The 14,887-nt window shown below is 47.2% G+C and overlaps 1 protein-coding gene across 1 annotated transcript; it reads right to left on the bottom strand.

Moving 5' to 3' along the window:
• Positions 1-212: 212 nt before the first annotated feature.
• LOC142831797 (keratin, type I cuticular Ha1) lies at positions 213-3,840 on the bottom strand. Its single transcript, XM_075942198.1, has 7 exons — positions 3,493-3,840; positions 3,131-3,213; positions 2,646-2,802; positions 1,664-1,825; positions 1,447-1,572; positions 1,051-1,271; positions 213-366 (listed from the first exon to the last, which is right to left on the bottom strand). The coding sequence occupies exons 1-7, from the start codon at positions 3,838-3,840 to the stop codon at positions 213-215; spliced, it is 1,251 nt and encodes a 416-aa protein (XP_075798313.1).
• Positions 3,841-14,887: the final 11,047 nt, after the last annotated feature.

Raw genomic sequence — 14,887 nt, 5'->3', positions numbered from 1 at the left:
AAGGGAGAGTAAGGTCCCTCTGAAGGAAAAAGCAGGCAGGCAATGGTCTAGAGAGGATACAGTGGCTGAAGGCACAGTTTCTGGGTCTGTCGTTCCAGGGTTGCACTGGCTATTCTGTGGTTTTATGCCTGTTTTGTGAAATGAACCAGAACCAGGTCAGAGCTCTGGAGTGCTAAGCTCTGTACCCTTGCCCCTTTGGCATCTCCCAGGTTCTAGCGTACAAAGGAGTTGCATGGCCCACAGCGGGGACGTGGGACACAAGGTGTGCAAGGGGCAGGGGGTGGGCACGGAGTGCAGGGATTGGAGACACAGGGCCCGATGGGCTTGCCGCATGCATTGGTTGTGGCACAGGGATTGCAGGGTAGCCTAGAGAGGAAGAACACAAGAGAAAGGTGAGGTGAGCCACATGCATAACCACATATCAGAGAGTCCCAAAGAGTAACCACATATAACCCTATCTATATATGACCACATATCAGAGAGTTGGCAAGAGAAGAAGTCCTGTCCGGATTTGTCCTAGCCTAGAACAGAGAAGACCCAGCTCCCCTCTACTGCAAAACCTTTAACTCACTAAAATTCCCCCTCCTATAGAGAAATCACAAGTACTACACAGACACCCCAAATCTATACACTCCTAGCTGTTGACCTTGAGTGGGTTACCGCCTTCTCCAAGCCCTGATGTCCTTACATAGAAACCTGGAAGAATACTGTACCCGCCTACCCAAGGGTGATTACACAAGCAGATAAGATAGATTCTATCTTAGGCTGTCTATACAATGGAGTATTGTAAGAAGACAGCTCACATGATTCTGCATGTTATCACAGTAGAATACAAAGATAACTGGGCCATTTCAGTTTGTACACCACCAACTGTGCTAACAAGACGCCTGGTGTTTTTAATGATGGCTGTGGTGTTTCGGGAGTTCTGTCTGAGCATGTCAAGTGGGAAGGCATGATTTTCTTTCCCGAGGTAGACAATCTGTGACAGTTCCAACCGAGTCCAATACTCCCCGCTGAGCACCCCTCAAACCCGTCCATCTGTGCACTCACTTGCAGTCCTCGCTCTCCAGCAGGCCCCTGTATGTGTTGATCTCACACTCCAGCCTGGCCCGGATGTCCAGCAGCACCTGGTACTCCTGGTTCTGACGCTCCAGGTCAGCCCGGATCTCACCAAGCTGGGACTCCACGTTGGTGATCAGGCACTGCACCTGGGACAGCTGGGAGCTGTAGCGAGCCTCGCTCTCTGTCAGGGTGTTTTCCAGAGAGTTTCTCTGTGGGGGAGAAGACAGAGACTATCACACAGCTGTCCCCTCTAAAGATCCCTGCATGGCCCTCCAAGGGAGTCACAGCCTTCAAGAGCTAGGAAGAGAGAGTGGCCCCAGGGCATCCCAGTGCCTCTGCCTCCCAACTCCACACTGCTCAGCAGCAGGTCTGGACACTACACACCAGGTTGTGCTGGGCCTGCAGCTCGATCTCCAGGGCGTTGACTGTGCGTCTCAGCTCGATGATCTCTGCCTGGCAGGACTGCAGCTGCTCTGAGCTGGACACCACTTGCTTGTTCAGCTCCTCGGTCTGCGAGAGGCAAAGGCAGAGACAGGCTCAGACCCTGTGTTAGAGTCCTGGGGGACTCAGTTCCTGGGTGACCATGAGCTCAGATGCCCACCTGTGTGGTGAACCATTCCTCCACTTCTCTGCGGTTGGTTTCCACCAGGGCCTCGTACTGACACCTGGTCTCATTGAGCACACGGTTCAGGTCCACAGTGGGAGCAGCGTCCACCTCCACGTTGAGGCGGTCTCCAAGCTGGCAGCGCAGGGTGTTGACTTCCTACAGATGAGTAAATTCCCAGTTACTATTCTCAGTGAGTCTCAGAGATAACCCTGCCTGTTGAAGCCCTAAGTCTATTTCCTTGTAAAAAAAAAAAAAAAGAACCTTGGAGTGGAGCAGTTTATTATATCAGTGCAATGCAAATAACCTCCATAGGGTCAACTCCCTCCTCACCATTACCCTGACACGACACTTGTCTTCAAAAAGAAATCCCAAGGGTTTGCTGAGCTGCTGTTGAAGAACATGCTAACCAACAAGTTTCCCAGATTGGAAACTGAGACCCTCGAATGCAAAAAGATGGCTAGACAGATTCAAGTTGTACATTAAATAATTCTTGCTACCAAAAAAAGAAACAGAGACGCTGGAGAGATGGCTTAACGGTTAAGAGCACTGGCTGCTCTTCCAGAGGATCTGAGTTCGATTCCCAGTACCCAAAAAAAGAAACAGAATCCTGTCATGCCATGTCCCAGCAGAAGCCACTCGTTGTTCCACAAGAGTGGAGGCAACATTTCCCTACCTTATCTTATTTATCTTAGCAAAAGAATAATCAGATCACCAACATAGCAAGTCTGGAACTCTATAGCTCAGTGGCAAATTGCCAGCAAGTGGAGATGTCTGGAAAATCATACATGGGTTTTTAACATGAGGTATATTCTATCTGAGAATATGGATAAGTTCGTCTATAGTTTTTTCTCATTGGGTCTTAATGGTTTTGAAAGGAATTCATAAAAAACATTCTGAGATTCGTTTTTGTACCCTTTGTTCTGCTTCTCCCGACCCCAAAGCCTGAGGCTGAGTTAGGTCCTTCATCTGGTCTCACCTCCTCGTGGTTCCTCTTGAGGCACAGCAGCTCCTCCTTCAGGGACTCCACCTGAGCCTCCAGGTCAGACTTGCAGAGGGTCAGCTCGTCCAGGATCCTGCGCAGGCCATTGATGTCCGACTCCACCAGCTGCCTCAGGGACAGCTCGGTCTCATACCTGAAAAAGGACAGGGTCAGAGCAGCAACTGGTGAAACTCAAGATCCAGAACAATAATTCTTGCTAGACACCATTTGTGTTGCTTTCCTACTTCCTGCAATGCATAGACCCAGGGGACAGAGAGTTCCGGATGCTCGACCAAAACCCAACCTCGTCCTTTTCTCATTTTTTTGTGATTCCTTTTCTTGGTTCTGCTCCCAACATCTTTTTGCAGAACCATTCACAACTAACAGATTGTCTACTGTTCGGAAAAACTATGGAAATCCCCTTCTTTAACTGGAGGTTAAGTCAAAGAAAAGGATACTAGCGTGTATGCCAAACAACTCACTTAGTCCTGAAGTCATCGGCAGCCAGCTTGGCGTTATCGATCTGCACCACCAACCTGGCGTTCTCAGACTTGCTACACAGGATCTAAGGAAGGAGAGACCACATGAATCAGTGAGCATGAAAAATAAATACAAAACCATCAGCTTGTTTTAAAATGACTAGCAAGGAAAATGGGAAAGCGAGGATCATTGTGGCAGCAGTCTAGCTGATGAATCGACCTTATGAACATCAGCTGTCATTTACAGCATTTCTTTATGGACCCTGACAGATCATTATGGGTCTGAAATGAGAAACACTTCTCTACCTCAGATTGAGAACCATAGCAAGGTACCATCATTTAGACACGGCAGCATGGCCCCTCACCTTCTGCTGCAGCTCCTCAATGGTCCTGAAGTAGGCCTGGTAGGCGGGGCACACCAGAGGGTCCTGCTGCTGGTTCCTCTCCTGGATCCGACATTCCAGCTCTGCATTCTCTCTCTCCAGCTGCCGCACCTTCTCCAGGTAGCTGGCCAGGCGGTCATTCAGGAACTGCATGGTCTCCTTCTCGTTGCCGTTGAAGGAGCCCTCACAGAACCAATTGCAGTTGCCGATATTGGCGGGGATGTTGCAGGCCCCGGGCAGGGTGCAGCTATGGCAGCTGTTGGGTATACAGGGCCGGGAGGAGCAGCTGGTGCGGCAGCTCATGGTGGGCAGGCAGCAGTTGTACGGCATGGTGCTGGAGGGAGTGAGGTGCCTGGCTGAAGACACAGAGTGAATTCTCCAAGCTTCAGAGCTCTGGGTGCCCTTCCTCTGGTGAGAATTTATAACCCTTCTCCAGAGGGTGTGGACACAGTATGTAAAATCTTTTTTCTTTGTACTTCTTCGCTGGTTTTCAGACGCCCTCTCCATCAGTCTGTGATTTGCCTCCCTCAGAGGAGTCCCTGATCCCATAAAAATTCTTTACTTGAGCTTCCTGCTAAGTCAGGACTCTTCTTCAGCCATTACACCCATGAAATCAGAGTTCTGCGGTAGAGCTTCAAAGGAGCCACATGGTCCAGCCCTGGTCACTCGGGGGTTGGTCCAGCCAGTGGCATTCTTTTGTGTTACAAGATCCTGAAGGTCCATAGTCAACCTCATGTCCTAGCTAACCTGCCGTTTCCAGAGAGAGAGAGACAGACGGATTGCTTGAAGGAAGACACTACATTCAATTACAACCATCAACTCTTCTTCCTTGTGGTGAGAGACAACTCTCTGCATGGTGCCATATTCCAGGCCAAAGATGTGTGACAGTTGTGGTGATTTGGGCTGACCTGAACCTTAGCTCTGAAGGCTGGAGAGATGTTTGTGGTTTACAGGACCACTTAAGAGAATGGTAGGGACTTTAATAATCACCTTGACAACAGAGAAGTTTCTGGAAGAAGAGACAGTTTTGAAAGTGGTCCGAAAAAATATTAGCTGATGGGTCAGTAGATTCATTTAAACTGTCTAGGAAAAGAAAATGGATGTGTTCATCAAATATGGGGCATGAGTCAAAACAGAAGGAATGGCTCATTTAAGAAAGTCAAGAGATAATCCAAAGTGATTAGGAATACAGGTCAGAGGTCAGTAGTACATAGTGCACTTGCCTACTCTATGCAATATCCTGGGTTCAAACCTCAGCAAGGCAAAAAGGTAGTCCAAAAGGGGTCTTCCCAGGCAAGAAATCACTTTATCTTAAACTTGAACAAATTGATTCTATAGTACGTAACATATCCGTGTCAGACTTAGCATTAAAAACCACTTTTAAATTTCCAGTTAAACTTTCAAACATTCTGCCCATTCTCTGCACTCAGTGGATGCATATGCAACATTCTGCCCTGGGCATCCCAGCTCCAGTCCTACTGCATACAGATGTTCTAAGGACTAAGAGTTCAAAAGTACGAAAGGAAAGCTATGTTATATCATTGAATCCAAGGGCTTAGATGCTAGCAAGAAACATTTGGCCAGGGCAGGGGCAGAGAGGGATGGAGACGAGCCAAAAAATGGGTGGCAGTGGATGGGACCAGAGATGTGAGGATGAGATGGTCCAAACTGGGAGTATAAAAGTTATGTAATTATAGGCACTGCCACATACTGCCTGCATCTCCAGAGCATCATCTCAAGTGCCTGTGGCTTTGGCCAGCAGCCAGAGCTTCTGCTTTGCTGACACCTTATTGGAGTCCTCTTCATGTGGCTGGAGTCTCCGACCAAAGGTCCAACGTCTGGACTCTCCAGGACCATTACCCCCACTTATTATAAAAAGTGTTCATGTTTTTAAAGACCCAGACCACTACAAAGCAGCCTCGGACTTGTAATAAAATCTAATTTCCTTTGTTTTTTCCAAAGACTATGAAGTGGGAGAAATAGGCGGGTCTGGAGACAGGTACCACCCAGACTTGCCATCAGAAAGACACCAGGCCAGCACTGGCAGTCGGCAGGGAGCTTCTGTCACCTTCCGTCTGGGTTTGGGAAGACTGGCGAGGTGACTACATACAAAGATGAGGACCAATGGATAAAGACCAGAAGAAGCCTCTGATGTCCCAATGCTTGTCCGCCTGCTCCAAAGCATTGGCTTTCCAGAAAAGAGCTACTTTCTCAACCTGCCTTCTTCCCCATCCGGGGAAACCTTGCCCTGAGCACAGATGGAATGCCTGCAGCACCCTCCAATCCCTTTGGCCTTCTATGGGCTGCCCAGTGTCGCCCCCTAGAGGCCTCCGCCAAGAAGAACACCCAGGCGTTTATATAAGAGAAGATTTGCCAATCGGATCATCCAGGAGGGCAATAACAGAATCCCCCCCAATACACAGAGATCAAAGAAATGGAGCCAGATGGACACAAGGAGGAGGCTGTTCAATAAGAAAGACAAGAACATTCTGAAGAAAGCAACAAGGAAGAAAAGGGAATGGGAACCCCAGACCTGCACAGCCACATGAATCAAACAGAGCTAGCCCACATTCAAATGGGCTAACCCGCAAGAGTACACAGCTGAGAATTAGCCAAGATGTCCAAAATCGATGGTCAGACAACACAGCCTACCCTGCTGAGTGTCCTGTGAGAGATAAATGGAGACAATCCCTGCAAGACCTGCAGACATGGGACCATGGCTTCCGAAGCCTCTGAAATATCAACCTTGGCCCACGGTGTCCAGGGCAGAGTATCTTCTCCATCATCCAGTCTCAGATTTGTTTGTAGCTAAAATACTCTGCCCAGCAATGCTATACTTACAAATATGGAATACTGGGGGACAAAGGAGGAAAGCAATGAGGACGGTCAAACATGTACTGGCTTCAGGGATTGAACATTGAAGATGCGGGAAGGACAGGTTACCTCTGTTGCCTGCAACCTGCTCCTGGAGATAACTTGTTTCCCTACTGACTGCCCTGCAGAAGGTGATGTGGAACAGTTCCGATGGAGACCGCAGGCCTACTGGCTGGTGAGTAAGCACAAGGCTGGCGCCCCTGGTCATTCTAGCCTCCTCTGCAGTGGTTTCAAAATATCGACCAGCTTGAATGTGTTTGTCTCTCGAACTAGTAAGAGAAATGAGACCCCAGGCTTAAAGGTTTCTAGGATCTCCCTCGGGCTAGCAGTAGATTTAAGTGCTTTCTTGATTTACTAATTGGAATGTTTTATTTGCATATTGTAATCCTTCTAAAAGAAACGGAGCTCTCCAGGAACCCTCCAACCTTACCCTACCTTTATTTGTCTGGTTCAGTTTAATTCAAAATGCATTCAGTAGGGCACCTTTTCCATACTAAGAACAGAACCAAATCAGAACAGAAAAATCATAGCTGGTAGGGGATCCCTGTTTGTGGGTAATCCAGGCCAATCAGCCCCAATTTGGACCCAAAAAGTAAACGAGAAATAGACAGAAGTAAAGGGATGAGGTATTTTAAAGGTATAAGGTGACACTTGGAAATATATTTGTATTTGACATAATTTTAAGATTATACATGCTGCTCAGGGCAGTGACATTTGCTGACTATCCACTGTGTGTCTGGCATAGTCCTACGGGCAGGGTCATGGAGGATATGGTGTGTTCTTGCCCTCCTGGAGCTCTCAGGTGTGCATAATGCCATATAAATGGACAACTCAATAAAATATCCTTCCGTTACCCACCACCAACCTCTCATATTCCAGTTGGACCATTTCAAACCCAGTTCAAGTTTCTCAACCCCAGGATGAAGGGATGGAGCCCTTCTGACTAGAATCTATTGTTCTCTCTCTCTCTCTCTCTCTCTCTCTCTCTCTCTCTCTCTCTCTCTGTGTGTGTGTGTGTGTGTGTGTGTGTGTGTGTGTGTGTGTGTGTGTGTGTGTGTGTCCATCTGTCTGTCTGTCTATCTGTCTGTCTGTGCCCACACATGTGTGCCCACACACATGCCCATCTATGTACAGAGGCAAGAGAAGGGCATCAGGTGTCCAGCTCTATAGCTCTTCACCCTATCCTCTTGAGACAAGGTCTCTCACTGAACCTGGAGCTAGGCTTACAGCTAGCAAGCCCCAGTGACTCCTGTCACTGCCTCCACCGTTACAGGCATATGTGATCAAACCCAGTTTTTTAGGAGAGTCCACGGGGATTTGAACTTGGGTCCTCATGCTTGCACAACTACCCACTGGACAGTCTCCAAGCCCTAGCTGCCAGTTTTTCAAAGGCCCATTTGTGCTCTGCTCTGAAGGTGATGTGTAGGCAGGACTCAAGGAATTGATCGCATTAAAATTCTAATGCCCTTAAGAACCTTTTTCTGAACAGGCAAGACTAACGTGTATTTAGAGGATGCAGATGAAAGCTTAGTTAGGATGGGGAACAAGAAGTTGAACCGAGTGAAGGGGCACCTACTACACATAGCAGTTTTGGCTGTAGTGATGAATGATTGGTGTACACTGTCAAAATCCACTGAACTATGCAGCCAGACTGAGTACAGATTGTTGCTTATGAATTATGACTCCAAGTGTTCAATTTCTAGAGAAAACCCAGCACTATCAGCAGCCTTTCTGCCTTAATTTTCCTCCTGGCTGGGCTAATATGATGCTGTATTTAGCGGGTGTTTATACGCAAAGAATGTGGAAATAAACAGATCATTCCATGTTGATTCACGTCTCCAAGCTTCCGGAAAAACCCTTTCCCTCCTCAAATGTTAGCTCTTCCTAGAAGACTTCCCTGGGCATCTGACAATAAATACTCTGGACATACACACACACAAAGAAAAAAAACCTGTGGGGCAGCAGAGAGAAAGAAGAGGCCTTGTGGATTACATCCATTTAAAGAGGAAATCCAAAAAGGGAATTAGAGTCAGAGAGGGAAGCGGGAGGCAGCCCACGAACCTGATGATGGGCACAAACCACACTGCCCTCTTCAGACCAAAGATCTCATGGGTGTGAAGGACCTTGGAAGCCAACGTGAGCAATCAGCACAGAGGATGTCTAAGAACCAGGGGAAAGAGAGGCACTGAAACTTGGGTATCATAACCAACATAAAGGATAGTCCTTGGCTGAGAAAAGACAATAGTTCTGACCAATGCCAAAGCTTGGCCTGAAATGTTGAGTTTGTGTACAGAGAAGGCAGAGTGTGAAGGGCCCTGGAAACATGAACTTTGGGGGGGGGTCCCAGGCCCTGGGATGAATGTCTTTCCCCCAGTAAGTCTATCCTAATATTTAAGAGTAATCGGAGTGTGAAGTTTTAATCACATATACCTTCGCCAAAACCCTAACAGCTGCATACAGAGAAAGAGCAATAGACCAGAACCGAGCCAAGGATTGAGTACCTAGTGTTACCCCGACCTCTGTGAGCCTGGGAGGAGACTCCTCGCCTCTTTAGACCTGAGCTCTTTTCCCCCTTGCACAGCAAAGATGATGATGCCTACCTGCCTCTCTCAATGTTGACATTCAAATAGGATAAATGATATTACTTGTGGATGGTAAAAGCGGTGAAGACAGATGAGGGTTTCGGACCTTGCTTCTTCTTCCCTGATACATGTGCTATGGTTTTTGGCTATGGCATCAAAGGTGGGGTGGCCATGGATTAAGCTTCTTTATCAAATTCTAGTCATCAAAATTGTGCCCAGGTTTCAAGCTACATGGAGACACTATGGAGCTTTTATTCCTCCCACCTTGGTGTCCTCAACTCAGAATGACTCCTGTAACAGCAGCATCTTCCTTTCCTCTAAGACAGTGGCTCCCAACCTGAGAGCCACGACCCCTTCTGGGTCAAATGACCCTATTATAGGGGTCACATAAGACCATCAGAAAACACAGATATTTATATTACAATTCATAACAGGTACAGAATGCAGTTAGCCAGTAGCAACAAAAAATAATTTTATGGTTGGGTCACCACAGCTTGAGGAACTGTATTAAAGGTCACAGCATTGAGAAGGTTAAGAACCACTGCTCTAAGGACAGGAACCAAAACGATGGCACAATCACGGTTCTGTCCATCCACCTGACAAAATCTGAGACCCGGCTTCTGAAAGCAGCGGTTAGCGCAGAGATGCTGGAGGCACCCTGAACTGGGCCTGAATCTTATATTCTTCATTCAGTAGCCACGTAACCTTTTCATGTGTTATTTATGTTTTGCAACCTTGGTGCCTCATCTTCAAAGTGGAAAACTATATTGATTTTGTGAGGCTGCTGAGGATTGAGTGGGCTTTCTGTATAGACTTATCCACTTAGATCAGTGTTTAGTTCATAGTAAGTGTTCAATGCATGTGTCCTCTGATGAGGAGAAGTTGAGGGATAATTCATCGTCACCACCATGATTCCAGTGCTGGTAATGATGGACGTTGCATTTCCAGGGAAATTTCATCACACACACACACACACACACACACACACACACACACACACACAGACACACCACGTATAATAACCCCTGATCCCAGTATTTCTTCGCAGGAAACCAAACCATTTCCCATACAACCTCCTCACGCGGAATCGTCTCATTCTAAGCGACAGTCAAGTCACTGGATATGAACTTAATAGACACAGGTCAAGGCCCCCAAGGCCCCACTGACTCACATCACGCTAGCAGAAGAATGATTCACCCTCCCTCTCTCTCCCTTAAATGGGCAGAGCGATGCTTACTGATGCTGTCACAGTGCAAGGATAAGATGGTTTATTTTGTTAGACAGCTTTGAACTTACCGGATGAAAGGAGCTATTTAAGTACAAAGGAGGAGTAAAGATGTTTGAGCCAGATGCTTGCTACAGTAAGACTAATCAAGACCACACTTTCTTATTGAGACTATTGTTGGTCAGAGCCTCAAGCATGAGTTACCTGTGCCACCCTCTACCACTTAGAAAATAAAACAGAGTTACAGTGGAGAGGAGGGTGGGACAGCCTCTGACCTTCCCTCAGCATCCCATGATAAAAGTCCCAAGTCCTTGCAAGCGAATCAGGGTCCACATGGATAGCTGCTGTTGGGCAGGAGTCATAGGAAGACAATAACTAGAGGCAGAGCAGCCACATTCGAATTTAACTTCTTCCCTTTACCATTAGCTAGACCTTGAGACTATGGCCGCTTGAGAGGGGCTGGATTAAACCACCAGCAGCCGTCCTTGTATGCTTCCGGGCCGGCTACTGTAATCTGTAGAGTTTACAACGCAGAGGGTGGAGAGCAGAGTCTGCTCAAGTGCCTGTGGTTTTGTGGGTGATTAAGAACTCAAAAGCAGGATAAGGGGGTGGGAGGAGCCAGAAGACTGGCCATCACCATTACACCCAGCCCTGCCAAATGCACTCCTTAATGGTTGTAAAATTCCTTTTTAAATATCTCCAGAGACGCGTCTCATCTTTGGTCGGCCGTGATGCTGAGTTCTAAAGACCTGTCTGTTCTCAGTCACGGCTGCCTCATACGGAACTTCCAGATTACATAGCAGTCAGCCGTGCGTTCTAAGCCAAGGCATCTGCCAGAAGAACTCACTAGGGGAACTTCACTGGGCACTTGAGTGCAACAGTATGTTTGGATCCTTCCAGACTGACCGTATGTGAGTCTCAGCAGTCCCACCATCTCCATGGCACAATGGTCTCCTCATCTCATCATGAGATGCATTGGGAAAGCAAGACCAAACCTTTCTATAGTGTCTGGCCAACCAGGGGCTTATTCTAAACGTGTACCTAGGCCAGGGGCTCTCAAACTCGAGTATGCAACAGAATCACCTGAAAGACTTGATAAAAGCAGTCTTTTGGTTCTGAGAGTTTGAGAAAGGCTCAAAACTGTGTATGCCCAAACAGTCCTTGTTGATGCTGGCACTGCTGGTTGGAGATCCACAGTTTAGAACCAGCCCAAAAGCTTCTGTATTCTCCCTTCAAACTTTCCAAGGAATGGACTTTGGACCTCCTTCAGAGAGACTGGAGTCCAAGACTTAACTCAGCCACTACTCTGTCTCTGCGGTTGTTGTGGTACCCAGGGCTACTCTGAAGTCACTCCCAAGAGGTCTCTGCTATCATATTTGGTATCGACACAGGATCAGGGTGTGTACTGGCAGCCCTCGCTATCCAGAAGCTTGCCTCCACTCAAAGCTCAGCTCCCACTTACTATGTTCCTTGGTGCCTTCTCTGGGCTCTGTGAAGAAGCAGTGACTGCCCCTCCCAGCAGCCTCCAGGACTGTGGTCTACCAACAACTCTTACAGAGAACCAAGAGAGAAAGAGAATTGGTCTTTTTCAGGATGAGCAGTGACTAAGGCTTTGTGGCATCTGTTCTTGGGGTCTCAATCATTTCTCCTGACCCTCTCACTACGTCAAATCCCTCCTTGCCCTGCTGATAGATGGTATACATTCAACAACTTTGATTTTTTGTCTCTTTGGAAATGTCCTTGCATTTCTTGGAGTGCACCTAACTAGTTTGTTCATTATTTGGGAAACTTGAGAACATTTCTTTTTTAATGTTTATGGGTTCTTTTGTCTGGATATATGTATGTGTTCCACACGCATGAAGTTCCCATAGAGACCAGAAGAGGGTGTCAGGTTCCCTGAAACTGGAGTCAGGGACATTTGTGAGCCTTCATGTGGGCAGTGGGCATGGAATTCTGGTCCTCTGAAAGAGCAATCAGTGCCTTTATCTGTTGAGCCATCTCTCCCATCCCTATTTTTGTTGCTTTTTTAGTCAGCTCACAAAGTAGCAATTTTCCTCAACATTTGAACAGGGTTCTCAAGTCTTGGGCTTTCAGACATTAAAATCCCTCTGATTACTTCCCTCCACGCATATATCCAGTCCAGAGGTTCTCAACCTGTGGATCACATATCAGATATCCTGCATATCAGACATTTACATTACAATTCATAACAGTAGCAAAATTACAGTTATGAAGTAGCAACAAGATAATTTTATGCCTGGGGGTCACCACAATATAAAGAACTATATTCAAGAGTCACAGCATTAGAGAGAATCACTGGTCTGGTGGTCTGTGACTTCCCACAGCTCAGTTTCCCAGGTTTTCGACCAAGACACTGGGATTCAGAAATAACCAGTAGCAAGCCCTGCTTTAAGGCACTCACAGTACCTGAGAATGAATTATAAGTCCTCTGTGCAGACACTGAACCGCCTCCTTGCTTCCTCTGCCTGCTCCTCTTTTGTCCTTTCATTAGCTTATTCAACAAATACTTAATTAGTGCCTGCGTTCACCAGGCAGGTGCTCGTGCCGGAAGCAGATGATGTGCCAGCAAGGAAGTCGGGGAGCTTTTCCTTTAGCTATTTGTTTCCTAGTTCTAACCATGGGGCCCCATAAGGTCACTGGGATTGGGAGATATTGAAGAAGCAGCAAAGGGACTACCTGGAGCTTGAAGATAAAGACAACTTGTAAAGGCAGAGAGAGAGAGAGAGAGAGAGAGAGAGAGAGAGAGAGAGAGAGAGAGAGAGAGAGGATTTCCTTTATTTTAAAAAAAACTGTGTGAAAAAAATGAGTACTTAAGAATGCAAGCTTGCAGCCAGCAATTGGCCTACGCCAATCATTGACCCACCGAAGAAACAGGTGTGAGTGACACAAAAATATATACAAGCGGAGCAGAAGTAGCATCGTCGAGTCCTGTACAGTCGGAATCTGTGTTCGGCAGTGCTGTCGGGGTAGGCTGCTTCCATTTCTGTAGCGTCTCTACCGGTGGCCCTTGAACATCAACCTGTGTCAGCACAGCCGGGACTTGCAGCACTGCAGATGCCGGGCTGGAGTTTCTCACACTCTACGTTTGAGGTCAGGCCTGAGCGTCTCCATCAAGGCTACTGACACTGATGCTGCGGGACTCAGGACCACAGTGAGAGGGCGGGACCACTGCTCTATGGCAACAGGCCCGCTCTGTAGTGACTCTTCAATGAAACGTCAGGGAGCCATCTGATGAGACCATGAGGAACCAATGATCAGTTCAGGGGCTGGGGTGTAGCTTCACGGGTGACGATTTACCTAACATGGACAAGGACCTGGGTTCCATCTCCAGCACCACAAAAAATAAATAAATAAAATCTGTATGTGAACTGTCTTCAGGATAATAAACACAGAGTATTTCCCTAGTTCACACCTCATGACCAAGGTTTGTTTTATGAGAACTTCTAAGATGAAACAAGAAGGAAGGGACCAGAAAAGACCTGGGCGTTCTGTTTGTTAAGTCTGCTGGAGGAGGCCAGGTGTTAATGAGAGCAGTGTTTATAGAGACTAGATGAAGGCGAAGTGAGGCGATATTCTTAACATCTATTATGTGCTGGGAATTGGATCACAATATTTTTCTCTCTTTCTCTCTCTCTCTCTCTCTCTCTTCCTCTCTCTCTCTCTTTCACACACACACACACACCATACCTACCTATACACTCAAGGTTGACATATACTACCACAGACATGCTGACTACCTCCAAAGTTCCACCAAGTTGGGTACCATGTGCTCTGAACATGTTTCATGCCTTACACTCCTGCTACAATGCTATACACATATTCTTATATAGAAGGTAGAGCTATGGCTCAGTGGTTAAGAGCTCTGGTTGCTCTCCCAGGGGATCCCCAGTGTGGATCCCAGCACTTACATGGCAGTTTACAAATCATCTGTAACTCCCAGGGGATCTGAAACCCTCTTCTGGACTTTAAGAGCATCAGGCACACAAATAGGGCACATACATACATTCAGGAAAAACACTCATACACATTTAAAATATTATTGTTATTAATGTTGAATAAAGAAAAAACTCAGAGTAGTTTAATAACTTGCCTAAGCTCCCAGAGCTCACCTGGCACTTGGAAAACCAAAACCAAGAACCAGTATGAGCTTAAATTCAGCCTAATTTACATAGAAAACTCCAGGCTAGCCAAGGCTGCCTATCAAGACCCCGTCAAAGCTCCCAGCAGTGCTGCCAGGAGGAAGGGCAGAGACCAGAGATGCCCTGGAGCTGAGCAATCTGAATATAGGGGTTCAGAGGAGGGAGAATAATCAAAGTGGGCCTGGACCCCTCTTGGAGGACAGTAGTGTGTTTGAAGAGAAGAGGTCAATGGAAAGCCAGCCAGAAGGGAAATGTGCCCCTCAGGGGTCAGAGGTGAAGGCCTGGAGCCAGACAGATGCCTAGGGAAGATCTGGACCCACTGAGAAATTATCCTCTCATCCCTGCTACGACATTCTCCTCCTGGCAGGCAGATCGCCCACGGGCTCACAACTGAATAGCAGCCGTGATTCTCATCAGGACACTCTGTGCCCCAAAGGGGAGGTAATGTTTAGAATCTCTGAAGCAGGTGGCGGGGAAGAAATTTCAGTTACAGGGAGTGTCTCTTAAAAACAGGCATAACCTGTATTCCGAGTGAG

This window comes from Microtus pennsylvanicus, chromosome 11, assembly GCF_037038515.1.
Source record: "Microtus pennsylvanicus isolate mMicPen1 chromosome 11, mMicPen1.hap1, whole genome shotgun sequence".
NCBI classification, from domain to species: domain Eukaryota; kingdom Metazoa; phylum Chordata; class Mammalia; order Rodentia; family Cricetidae; genus Microtus; species Microtus pennsylvanicus.
This window is presented reverse-complemented; position numbering and strand designations above follow the sequence as displayed.

What these genes read in the sequence shown, in the direction of transcription:
- LOC142831797 (XM_075942198.1), bottom strand. Translation starts at nt 3,840, where the DNA reads ATGCCGTACAACTGCTGCCTGCCCACCATGAGCTGCCGCACCAGCTGC. An exon ending in GCCGATGACTTCAGGACTAA is followed by an intron (nt 2,803 to 3,130) that starts GTGAGTTGTTTG and finishes GTCCTTTTTCAG; the next exon opens with GTATGAGACCGAGCTGTCCC. An exon ending in CTGGAGAGCGAGGACTGCAA is followed by an intron (nt 367 to 1,050) that starts GTGAGTGCACAG and finishes CTTCCTCTCTAG; the next exon opens with GCTACCCTGCAATCCCTGTG.